The sequence below is a fragment of the Megalobrama amblycephala genome, linkage group LG12, assembly GCF_018812025.1.
Source record: "Megalobrama amblycephala isolate DHTTF-2021 linkage group LG12, ASM1881202v1, whole genome shotgun sequence".
In the NCBI taxonomy this organism is placed as follows: Eukaryota; Metazoa; Chordata; class Actinopteri; order Cypriniformes; family Xenocyprididae; genus Megalobrama; species Megalobrama amblycephala.
The window spans coordinates 32523687-32537447 of NC_063055.1; the positions used below are offsets into that span (position 1 = coordinate 32523687).

The window sequence follows — 13761 nt, forward strand, 5'->3', positions numbered from 1 at the left end:
ACTACACCATACCATGCAGTGATGGGTGAATGTCTTAAAAACTCTAATCCAGCACTGTGTGTATATGCAGTTCTTACTCTTAGAGTCATCTTTGAGCAGCTGATATTATATATTTATGATTTCTGAATTGGCTTCTAATTGGTTATTTGTGTAATTGGCATGATACATTTTTACCTGACAAATAAATGTTACATTTCGATTTTTTCTAGATTCTCCTGAAATCATTATGACCAGTAGATTATGGGAGGCTAAAGGCTGATTTATACTTCTGTGTCGAGTGTAAGCCGTCGCTATGGTGTGAGTTTATGTGCTATTTACCTGTTGCAAAGAAATGTTATTTGCTTGCTTTTAAGTTAAAGCCATATAAAGATGTTTGAATGCTGCTTAGAAAGTACCTGCAATCCTTAAAATGGTGTTAATGTAGAAACAAATGTGTTTGACTTGACTCAGCATGAGATGAGCAAAGTTGTGAAAGTTAGGTTCCTGAATTTAATGTTTTGTAACCAACAACAGAGCTTATCGAGAGGATACACGGGGTGAAATGTGTTGAAATCACCAACAGAGATGAGATAGACGAAGACTACAGTGAAGAAGAGCAAGAGTGCTAGAAGAAGACAACCCAACAAATTTTAGAGAGTTTTTGTACCTTCTTCAGAGACCTCAGTTTGTCCTACTTTAAACCAAACGCCTTAGTGTAGCTTCATCATATGAGAAATACAGTTTAGATGAACTTTATGCATCAGCATTATTTCAGTGGCTGACATTCATGTGAACATTTACTTTATGGAACCACAGATGAATCTGAAATCTGATCATTTGCACCTCTTCTCTTGAACCTTTGTGCAGTTTTAATCTGATTCACTTTCCATTTATCATTTTACTAAAGTTTCAAGACTGTCCTCATGAAAACCCTCAAATGAAATTACTAGCAAGGGCATGTACCAAACAGGAAGTGGGGCTGTTTTATAGAAATACCTTTGCATATTGACGTTGTAAGTGTCAATGCCACAGTAAACTAAGAATACCACAAAAGTTTAATAATCATGTTATCAAAATCTCCTGGAAGCGTTAAAAACTGCATGTGTTAATTACCACAATGGGCCAAATATATGCATTTCGTTGTGGATATGATTATGGTTGGCAACCCTACTAATATTACTTGACAATTAGTTAATAGTCATATGCCTTTACAAAATGATACCTTTGCAAATCATTAGATAATGATTAATTAATACAGACAACTGAAAGATGAAATACATGGCCTCGAACAATTGTGGTAATTACTTCTGTGGTGTTTTTTCTGAGAGTCTGAGCAGATCCTTTCTGATTGGCTGACAGGCATCTTACGAAACATGAGTACACTTATTTAAACCCACAATGTAGTGGAAGAAGAATACATCAAGAGTTCAAGAAAACAAGACACATCTCTGATATACCATCCAGCAGAAACACTCAGTTTGCTGTTCGGAGCATATTTCCTGAGGTACTTCTTTTCCTCTTTCCTCTTGTACTATTTTCTGTTTATTTTGATGAATAAAATAATTAATTGTTGTTCAGTAAATATACTGTCATTAAAATAGGCCTGTGTGATATATATATATATATATATATATATATATATATATATATATATATATATATATATAAAAAATATAAAAATAGATTTTAAAAATATAGAAATACAAAAATCAAAATTATTTTAAAAAGTAAAGATTCTGAAAGCATTGAAGGAGATCCCATAGCCTATTTAATATAGATTTACAGTAGTAACAATTAACAATAAATGATATTTTATTATAATATGATTAATATATTTTAAAATATGATTGTTTCATTATAAATATGGGTATTATCTTTAACCCTCTACAGCACAGCGTTGCCCTCAGGCAACGGAAAGTTCAGTAATTTTTTTTACTATGTTTAGTAAATTTTTTTTAAAATGATTACAACCAATTAGAAATGTCGAGAAAGTACCAAATAACAGTTCAGTAAGGTGTTGGAGTCAATATCAAGCACCATTAAGAGGTGGGACGTCCTGTTCTGACACATGGTCACAGGAGCACATGGTGTGAGAAGAAGGCAAAATTATTTGCTTTAGTAATCTTATTTAAAACGGCATGAACTGTACATAAAAAAAAAAAAATATATATGTGTGTGTGTATGAAGGTGTAGAGAAGCCTTTTATCAGGTTTTATGAAGTTTTTTTTTATTTTGCATGTTCAGAAATTCAGTTTTTCTTTTCGTTGCCTCAGGGCAACGTTGTGCAATAAGGGGTAACTTTTCGAGGAGGTTTTAGACAGTACCTCTCATTGGCCACAATGTATTATAAGAAGGGAAGATGCAGGGTTCCTGGGTGTGCAGGAACACCCAAAGTGATGTGCAAAAATTGTAACATACACTATGTCACAGCAGAGAAGAACTGCTTTTTGAGGTTTCGTACGGAGTGAAATCTTATCACATGAAGTACATTATATGGCATAGCACACTACATGATACAGAGCTATGCATGTATCAAATTCAATATATCAATGTCTTTCAGGTGTTTTTCCCTTTTTACTTAATGATTTCTTGATTTTTTTATTTTTTTATTTTTTTCTAAAAATTGATTTTGATGATAATTTTCTCTATGACTCTGTACCATTGTCGCACAATGTTGCCCTGAGGCAACGAAAAAATGTTTTGGGGATTTTTTTTTTTTTTTTTTTTAATCTATAAAATGTTCCCAAATGAACCAAAAAATGATGTGGAATTTTTTTTTTTTTTTTTTTTTTTTTTCATGTGCCATCAACATGTGTGCAGTAGAGGGCTAAGATGGATACCCAATTTGATATATGATATTTGCTATGTGAATCTAACCATGTCATGTCAAGAAATGGGAAAGTCAGTCAGCTATCATGTTAATTATTGTGTCTTTTGCCCTAACATCAGTGGCACTTTTTACCCCAAATACCATACTTTTACATATTCTTCCGTTATTGAAAAACTGTTGCTTGAATTACCTTGAACAAAACTGAAAATCATTAATAAGTCTTTTGTCTGAAAATACAAACATTAATTTAATGGATTCTTATTTTCTACTTAAATCAACAACATTTTAAAAAACATCAATCAGATCAAACTACCTCAGAATCAACTTTGCGTTGCTGCCCGAGATCACGTCAAGGATCAGACAAATTTGAACGTGCATTTTGAAAAGCGGATATTTAGGAAAGTGCTACAGCAAGTTTTTGTGCCATCTAGTGGTTTAGAGGAAAATAAAATCAAAGGCGCCTTTTGCCCCGTTGTACCCTATAATCTTTTTTTTTTTTTTTTTTTTGGTTATTCAGAATGTAGCCTATGTTTTATGTTGTTCGGTAAATTAATGATTCTAAAATGCTTTTTAATGCAATAGACAGTAGCTGTTGCTGGAGGATACACCTCATTGATGATGCAAGCAGAACATGATTAAGTCATTTTGAAAAGTGGTTATTTTTGGGACACTTTTATTTTTGACGAGTGGTCTGGTTTGCGTTCCGGTGTTGTGCCGAATTTCGACTCCCTGCCAAATGATTACCCCCCTCTTTGAAGTCGCTACCTGATTACCTAATCCTAACCCCTCCCCCACACCTAATCCTCAACCTACCAATACTAGGGGGATAATATTTTGGCGGGGGTTGGAATTAGTCACAACACCTGTCACACCGTGAGAATAGCCGAAGAGCGTGGTGGTGTTGAGACTGTTGCACGTAGAAATGAGTGTTGTGTCGTGTTCGAGAAGGTTTCGTCAAGGAAAGATCATCAGGGCTCAAGTCAGATGAAGGACGTAAGCACTTAGTGTTTTTGTGAACTTTGACCCACGTTTCGCGGTTTAAGAGTTTTTTTTTTTTTTTTTTCATATCGTTTATTCCCGTGGATTGCATTAGCTGCTGGAGTGACGCAGTAACACCATAACTGTCATTGGACATAAAGTCCAAATCTGCTTGATTAGAGACAATTGAAAATATTTGTTACATTTTTTACAGACTTTTATACTTCTTACGTTTTGATTGAGAAGCAGTTAAGGATTAATTTGATGCACAGATTGCAATTATTTGCTCATGTGTTTCTCAGAGATCTTGTTAGTCAGTGCTGGATTTAGTTCCCTCCAAGGTTGCAGTCTTGTTTTATTTCTTTGTCTTTTTGAGTCTTGTTGTGTGTGTGTGTGTGTGTGTGTGTGTCTTGTGTTGGTTCCTGCGTCCTGTTCCACCCTCATTGACTCTCCTGTCCTGCAGTCAGTCAAGTGCTGCTTTTATCTCACCAATGTCAGTCCTTTGAGCCGCTGTCAAGTTTCCACTGTCGGCAGAGAGCCTGGAATTTCTCATCCCTGACCAGCCTGTTCTCCTGCCCTAATGTTTGGACTGTGTTCTCACCTGTCTTGTGTTTTGTCTTTTGTCAAAAAATATCACCTGCGTTTTACAAGAACAAAACCACCTTGAGGTAGTGCACTTGTTCAAAAGCTTCTGAGATTGTCATACATTCATAGGGCAATAAAATGCAAAAAAACAAAAAAAAAAAAAACAAACAAAAAAACTTTTACAAAGTGTGTGAAGAGTCCTTAAAGGATTAGTTCACTTCAGAATTAAAATTTCCTTTTAATTTTGTTTGTACATATTGATCTACTGGTTCTTGTCACAAAAATACAAATCTTTGTAATAATTATTTGTGTATAATTGTGTTTTAAATCTAGTCAGAGTTCCAGTGTTCTCTGAGAAACGATGGCGTTGTGGACTCTCTATCTGTCTCTCGGTCTTCTGGTCGCTTTGAATGCTTCAGGTAAAACTATTATTCCACGTCTCACATCATAACTGTTATTTTAACATGGATTGAAGCACATCTGGGACTCTGTAATGACTGATCAGAAGCAGGAATGGTCTAATACAAGATGTGCACCTGAGTTTGTCTCTGAATTATTATGATAATATTAAGAAAAAAACACAACAATAATTATATCATTATATCAGCTGAAGTTGTTCATTCTTATGAGTGTTTTTTTTTTTAATTATTAATTTTGACAATAAAATATGACTGTTAATTTACAGTATATATTCATTAGTAGTTGTAGTAGCACTACTGCTAGCAGTTCTGTTTTAAAACTGTGTATTTCTTTCTTTTTAAGCGGAAACAAGTTCTGTTGGATTTAAACATTGTGGCAGTAAGTCTTCTCTTGTCTTCTTCTCTTGTCAGTGTGTATGTCTAGTACAGTACAAATGTTCTAAAGAGTATACTGGAAACTACTTTAAATCCTTTGTTTATTTAAGGTACACTATGTAGTTTTTTTGCTCAAAATAAACAAAATTTAAATAATGAGTCAATACATCATCAATCCCTCTTACAAAATATGATTCACTGATTCACTGTGTTAAGTCTATTAGAAGTGTTTATATTTTAGACCTGTCAGAACAGTTTTCCGACATACATCACTCGCCCATGCGTGTCTCGTCACATCCGTAAATAGAGAAAAGTTGCTCCGGCCGCTTTGACGCGTGTCTGGTGTGGGAGTGGCACAGGTTAGCTGTCACAAGAGCAAGAAAGGAAGAGATGGAGCAGCTGAATCTCCAACCTCTGGGGAATCACCTGTTTTAAACAAACACTGAACAGAGGAGAGTCTGTTAGAGAAAAGAGAACGCAACAGAGCTCGTAATAAAACAAGAATCAACATTAGCTCGGCTTTAGGAGATGGCGAGAACTGAGGGATTTGAAATGTTGTAAAAGCGACACGGTGATTAATGATTTCTTATTACTCGAACGATGAGTGAGGAATTTTATTACAGGACCAGATAGACTGCCATGTAGTATTGGGATGGGAGAAACAAAGCTTTTCAAAGCTTCAAATCAATTGAACCAATTGCTTTGCAAAATGATTTACTGTTTCGAAACACCACACGCTGGTGACACCTGCTATAGTCAAAACAGTGTAAAAGTGTAAAACTCATGCCAAACATGCATAAAACAGCTTTTACAAATCCATTGCATATGTTTTACTGAAAGTGTCTGTTTAATGTGTATTCTTTATCAAATTTCAGGCCTTGTTTTATTTGTTCAATGGATGGGTCAGCTAAACAGAAACTACAATTATTCCTTTTAATTATACAAAAATCACATTTAGATGTCTATGAATGTTTTAAACTCACCAGAGATCAAATTTTAGACACGTAATACTCTAGTAATAGACAGACACTTGTTCAATGGGGGTGTTCTCAGTGAATCAGCATGATCCATGGGTTGAGAGATCGCCCCCCAGCGGTGAACCATTGACATTTCAAAACATTTCAAAACAGTTATGATGTATTGAAGCCTCGTTTACTGAAATAATGTGACTTTGGCAGGTTGAAACCTACTCTGAACCACTTATAAAACAAATTCCTAGTATGTGTAAACATACCTGGCAATAAAGCTCTTTCTTCTTATTCGAAACAAAAGATTTGTAAAAGTTTAGAAGCTTCATCGAAAGCACGCATCACTGATATGTAGCTCTCTAACAGAGTTCACTGTACAGCATCTTTTGTGAAGCGTCGCCTTCATCTCCACAGTCATGCGAAGCCAAAGCACAACTGAAACAATGTTGCATGACTTTTTGTTTTTTAACCGATACAGGGCCAAAAGTTACATAGTGTACCTTTAAATGAAAGTTATTAATTTAATTACATGAAAGGTCATTAATGGTTAAAACATAATAACAAACAAAACTTCCATTTAACAGCCTGTCTGGCAGGATGGACTTCCTATGGATGCAGATGCTTCAAGTTTTTCAATGTCCAATACAGGTGGATTTCAGCCGAGGTACGATACGTTCAGCTTCTAATATGGCATTAAAAATAATATAAGAATATTCTTGGATTAACTCTGTAAACATCTGTGACACCTGTCAGTTATCAGAGAAAAGTCATTTCAACCTGTTCCTCAGGTTAAAAACAAAAATATATATGTTAACAGTAAAGAAATGACAGTGGAGCTCCAGGATGTGAACAAACATCACTGTGATAATACTGAAACATTATAATGATCTGAAAATACAGACACAACACATTTCATGTTATCATGAGAGGATCACTTAAAAACTTTATCTATGTGAAGTTATATCTAATCTATATACAGTATAACCAGAACCTTTTCTAGAAAAGTAGTCCCACCTCAAATGGCAGATTTTATATTTCACGGGTAAAATAATAAACAAAAAATAAACAGCACAGTGAGTAAACATTATTTCGATGGTAACTAAGGGAATGTCACAGATTTTGGAATATTAATTTAAAATAACATGTTCATTGTATTTGCTCATGTCTCTGGCTCTACAGTATCTGTGTTTGGCCTATGGTGGGAACCTTGCTTCTGTACACAGCCATGCTGAGTACGTGTTCATAAAGAACCTGGTTAGACAAACAACTCTTGCATCAACACGTGCCTGGATCGGAGGCCATGATGCTGTTGAGGTAAGCAATTATTTTTTGATCATACTTTCTGTGCTACTGGGCATTTATGATTATACATTAATACTCAAAAACAGTTTTCAAAATGCACAAACATAGATGTGTTTTTATTATTTATTTTTGGTCCTCTGTGAAAAAAAATAGCAAGTTATTGGTAGCACATCCTCATATATTGCTGGTTTGAAACCCGCCACAGGGGGTCCGGTAAGAGACTTGGTCAAAGATAGTTGAAATATTGGAGTAACCCATTTATTTGTCAACACAACAACTCAGTTATTAGCAAATATTGAACAGTTGTCTTAGTTGGGTGTATTCAGTATGTGTGTTTTTTCTATAAAACAGAAAATACAGAGTAATATAAATATACATGATAAACAGAAATACACATGATGAATATTTAGTGAAATACAGAATTAAAAAGTGTAGAAAAAAGTGTAAGAAAAAACAAATTAGGTATGTCATAAACATGAAGTTAAATAGTAAACAGCTTAATTTGTTTTATATAGCAGCGGTGCTCAGTCTGGACATGTTCTGCGCGCATGCGCAATAAGTTGTTTACAACTCGGAAACAAGCACTTAGACAAGTAAACTGCACCCAAATACAAACAAAATATACAGAAACAAAATCAGTATAAGCAACTATGAATAAAGGTAACATATATACAGTGTAACATCATGCTAAATACACTGCAAAAAATGCTGTTCTTACTTAGAATTTTTGTCTTGTTTCCAGTCCAAATATCTAAAAATTCTTAGATCAAGAAGCATTTTCTTGACAAGTAAAAATTATGTTCTTGTTTTTAGGAAAAATAAGTCAAAATTAAGTGAATTTTTCCTTAAAGCAAGTAAAATAATCTGCCAGTGGAGTAAACAACATAATCTTAATCCAAAATCAAAACAAGATTATATAGTTTTGCACTAAACGAGGCTGAAGCGCCATGGGCGGGATGATCGCCTGTACTCCGATCTGTGAGCGCTGATTGGCTGCTGTGCTGGATGTTGCTTTTCAGTCAATCTCGGTAAAACAGAGAGAGAGATTTAAATTAAAATGCATATTATTCTTGTAATGGCATTTTAACACTCAGAATAGTTTAGTGCATTGGCAGCCATGAGATGGGCACCATGATGATGTCATACTCCAGTGTTTGTATTGTGAAACTCGGTGTGAAATAGTGTGGCTGACAGAGATAGTTAAGCCCTTTCTTAAACATTTTCACATATTCTTTACTGATACCCTTTCTGTGAAACAATTTCTGTTTAGATTTCTGACATGTTTAAAGTGGGGTTAGGGTTCATGAGGAATCATCTTTTAGATAAATAAAGTAAAAATTAAGCCATGTAACGCTGTGGACATAAACACAATGTCGTTTCTTTCTCTTCTGTTCATAGGAGGGAAAATGGCTCTGGAGTGATGGAAAAAGAATGAACTATCAAATATGGTCTCCTGGAAATCCCAGTAATTATCTGGAAAAGAGCACTGCCTTGAGATCAACTATGACAGTAAGTGACTGCTGTTAATCCTCATGAAATAACCAATGTTGAGATGTCTGTATATCCTGAAGCTTTTTCATCAAAGTTAAAAATGTTTTGTGAACATTCATCACAAAAACATTGTTGCTGATTGTTTTCTAGACATCAAATACTAATATTTCTGAGTCTACCATACTAAATAAACTTATTAAACATTATTTAGTTTTTTATGATACACTAATGATAAACACAACTGGTAACACTTTAGAATACTGATCCTTCATTAATGAATAACTACACAGGAACAAATGAGTAATGCATTATTAACACTCTAGTAACTACTATTAACTAACAATAAACTCTGATGAATGAATTAGTAAGTAATAGTGCTCAGTTGAAGGTGGTAGTTCACTATTAACTAATCAGTAACTACTGTTTTTTCATTCCTCCCAGAGAACTACTAAGAACTACTATATACAGGTTCATAATTAATGTGAATAATGCATAATGTATAATTAATTCTAGAGTAAAGGCCTTGGTAACCCACTAGTAATGACTGAAGTATTACCAAATACTTAAAGGATTAGTCCACTTTTAAATAAACTTTTCCTGATTATTTTCGCTAATTTTCTGAAAAAAAAAGAAAGAAAATTATATAAGTTTTAACCTTAAATGCTCATCTTGAACTAGCTCTCTTCTTCTTCTTCTCCTCTATTAGAATTCCAGCAGTGTAGACAGACACTGCTAAGTGTATTACTGCCCTCCACAGGCCAAAGTTTGAACTAATTTTTATATGCAATATGCTAGTTCAATAGTATATAACAATTAGTTCAAACTTTGACCTGTGGAGGGCAGTAATACGCTTAGCAGTGTCTACACTGCTGGAATTCAAATAGAGGAGAAGAAGAAGATAGCTAGTTCAAGATGAGCATTTAAGGTTAAAACTTGTATAATTTTTAATTTTTTTCAGAAAATGAGCGATGGTTTCACTAGATAAGACCCTTATTCCTCATCTGGGATCGTGTTGAACAATTTGAAGCTGCAGTGAAACTAATTTTGACCTTCAACTGTTTGGTGCCCATTAAAGTCCACTATATGGAAAAAAGTCCTGGAATGTTTTCATCAAAAACTTTAATTTCTTTTCGACTTAAGAAAGAAAGACATGGACATCTTGGATGACATTGGGGTGAGTAAATAATCAAGAAAAGTTTATTTAAAAGTGGACTAATCCTTCAGAAGGAATTACTAATTATTTGGATCAGTATTCTAAAGTGAAAAACATGATAACTCTCTAGTAACTACTGAAGTCTTTGTAAACTTTTGAGGGTTTTGTAAAGTATTGGATAGTAATAACTCAAGAGTTACTATAAAACTCTAAAGTAACTACTTCTTATTTGGATCATTATTCTAAAGTGGAGATCATAGTAACCCACTAGTAATTACTTAAGTGTTACCAAATACATCATAAGGAATTACTGTACAAAAACATACAAAAACCTCAAAAGTTTACAAAGACTTCAGTAGTTACTAGAGAGTTATCAGGCTTTTCACTTTAGAATACTGATCCAAATAATTAGTAATTCTTTCTTAAGTACTTCAGTCATTACTAGTGGGTTACCAAGGCCTTTACTCTAGAATTAATTATACATTATGCATCATTCATGTTAATTATGAACTTGTATATAGTAGTTCTTAGTAGTTCTCTGGGAGGAATGAAAAAACAGTAGTTACTGATTAGCTAATAGTGAACTACCACCTTCAACTGAGCACTATTACTTACTAATTCATTCATCAGAGTTTCTTGTTAGTTAATAGTAGTTACTAGAGTGTTAATAATGCATTATTCATTTGTTCCTGTGAAGTTATTCATTAATGAAGGATCAGTATTCTAAAGTGTTACCTCCTAAGCTACAGTTCTGCAGAATATTCAACATACATGCAACAAAATAAGAAGGATCATAAAAAAAAATGCATGTTATTTAATACTGTCCAGAATATTATATACTCCACAAAACAAATGATAAAACAACTATTTGTTTCTGTCTTTCAACAGATGGCAACTGGAATGATGACAACTGTTCTGTACAGAAGCCCTTTGTGTGTGCGAAATGAACCAGCATGTGAAGAATCAATGTAGAAGAAACAAGCTACTTTGATTCATTTACTTTCCATTAGAAATGTTCAATGGAGGTTAATAAATGTGTTAAAAAAAAGGTTAATTTTGTTAATTATGTTTGATTTTTTTGTGAAAGATAAGTTAAACATCCTTTTATAATCATCACTCCACGGTCTCTCTCTTTTCACACAAACACAACTTAGAAAATGTCTGCCAACAATAAAACAACAACAAAAACAAACAAACAAACAAAAACATGCAGATTAGAAATAAATAATTAATTAAAAAGTCAAATGATAACTTGAAAAAGTTAGTCACCAAATATATTAATGGCACTCTTATTTTGTGTCTTATATCCTGTACCTTCAATTAATGTCAAGTACTTTCTCCTAAACCAAGTAGTCTATATGATATATAAACATTTTTTTTTTTTTTTTCATATGCTGCAACTTTCCCCAATTCTGTAACAGGAGTTGAAATATGATTGACAGCTTGCCCACCCTGTCAGATCCAGGGAAATAATTTTTTTTTTTTTTTTATAAAACAATTTTCTAGCGTTTAATATTTCTTCAATTATTTTAAATGTGATTTGTCATGCATTAGAACTCTATTGTAATATTAATAAGAATATGCTATTTTTTTTTACACTTAAGTGGGATTTTATTGAATGAATGATAAAAACTAAAATGATCTCTCACAGCCTCATTTTCATTCACATCATCTTAAATGGGCAACGGTAAATGGCACAAGGAATACTGCTAGAGAGGAAAGGTTATTTTTTAATTCAAGGAGCAATAACATACAGTGTCATATCAAGGATCAATATCAAAAAGGAGAAAAGGAAAAAGATAAAAAGACAAATTACAACAAATAGGGGGAAGTAAATTTAAACAAGTTCAATGCAAAAATTGAAAATATACATACATACATACATACATATATATATATATAGTATATAAATTATTTCAAGTATATCCTTATTTTCAATAAATCCTAAATCTGTTATTTTATTTATTTATTTATTTATTTATTTATTTATTATTATTTTTTTAAGCGAATCCAAATGCCTGCTTTGTTATAAACCTAATTCTCTTTCTATGTAGATTTTATATTCATGAATGTAAATTTTTCACTTGTAAACCTATTTTTGTAGACAAAGAGTAAAACTTTATTAACTTACAATTTCACTCTCGATTAACAGAAAAGGTAAAAAAAAAAAAAATCTTTACTGTATTTATTGTGTAATTTTTTATTAATTTATGTTTTTATTCAATTATGTTCTTTTCTTTTTCAGTTACTGTCTTTTTCTGCTTTGAACTATAGTATTGGTTGTTCATGTTTTTGTTTATGTTTTTGTTTGTTTGTTTGTTTTTTTATTATTATGGTGTTACTCTTAATTATTGTTATGTTCTAATTTTGGTTAATGTAAGCTCTTATATTTTAACCCTACTAATCTGATCCACAGTTTTTTCTTTAAAGATATTATTTTTTATTACGAAAACCTAAACCATGATTTTTTGAATATGTTGTTAATTTCTTTACATTATATGCAAAAATTTTCACCCAGAAGCAAAAGTGGCTTGAATCTCCTTTATGCTTTCCTCTTTTTCTCATTTCATCCCTCAGGCTTATAAATAACAAAATAAATAAATAAATGATTTTTTTTTTTTATGCATTAAGATGACCTATTCAAATATAAAAGAAATAAAACATACACAAACCTGTATTTTATAGACAAAATGCATCAAGTCGGCGGGGCGGGGCAGCGCTGAGAAGCTGAACGTCACGTGATGATCGCGCCTTACCTGCCTTCCGTTTCCATCATACTGTCTCTCACACACATACATTCTACTCTCACACACATACATTCTTCTCTCACACACACATATTTTCTTCAGACATGCATGTGTGAGAGTAGAATATGTATGTATGTGAGATGAGAATATATATATGTATGTGAAAGGAGAATGTATGTATGTGAGAGGAGAATATATATGTATGTGAGAGTAGAATGTATGTGTGTGTGTGAGAGGAGAATATATAGCCCATGTATGTAAAAGGAGAATGTATGTGTGTGAGAGTGCCAGAATGAATTTTGGCTTGATTGGCTCTTCATAATAATAGGCTATACAGAACGAACGTTTCCTTATAGTTATTTTTAATTTTGTTTTTGCAACCATAAAATAATGTTTCCAGAACGTTGCAGGGTAGTTATTAGAAAATAGCTTATCATAAAGATCATTCAGTTATTTTTAGGTTATTGTTTTTATAACCATGTAAACTAACCTTTCAATTAAAACGTTGCAGATGTTTTTGTATAATGACCTATACAGAGCTCTGAAATTAGTTTATGCAGCATTTAATAAAAAGTAGCAATTAGATAAAACAAAAAAGCACATTCTAATGTTAATGTGAAACTCACAGAAATGATAAATTCTTGGGTTTGTTTCTATCTTCATGAACTGTGCTTCATGAGGCTTCATTTGCCTGCAATTTCCCTTGTCTTAAACAGAAAGCCGCAAACTTGCGGAATTTAAAAATTAACATTTTGTTTTACTGACTGACTAACATTTGTTTAATAAATAATAGTTCACCACACATGACTGAATAATTCATGAGATTACTGTCTGTCAACATTATTAACAGTTTCACCCTTGGTATCCAGTATCATATAAACATTTCGAAGTGTTTGTTCTTGTCAGTTTGATGTTCATTCAGTTTGATGATCTT

General features: G+C 32.9%; 1 protein-coding gene across 1 annotated transcript; it reads left to right on the plus strand.

Moving 5' to 3' along the window:
• Nucleotides 1-1371: 1371 nt before the first annotated feature.
• On the plus strand, nt 1372-11969 carry LOC125280266 (galactose-specific lectin nattectin-like). Its single transcript, XM_048210669.1, has 7 exons — nt 1372-1483; nt 4706-4791; nt 5135-5170; nt 6719-6798; nt 7314-7448; nt 8835-8945; nt 10969-11969. Exons 2-7 carry the CDS (start codon nt 4734-4736, stop codon nt 11050-11052), a joined length of 504 nt encoding a protein of 167 aa, XP_048066626.1. The 5' UTR covers nt 1372-1483; nt 4706-4733; the 3' UTR covers nt 11053-11969.
• Nucleotides 11970-13761: the final 1792 nt, after the last annotated feature.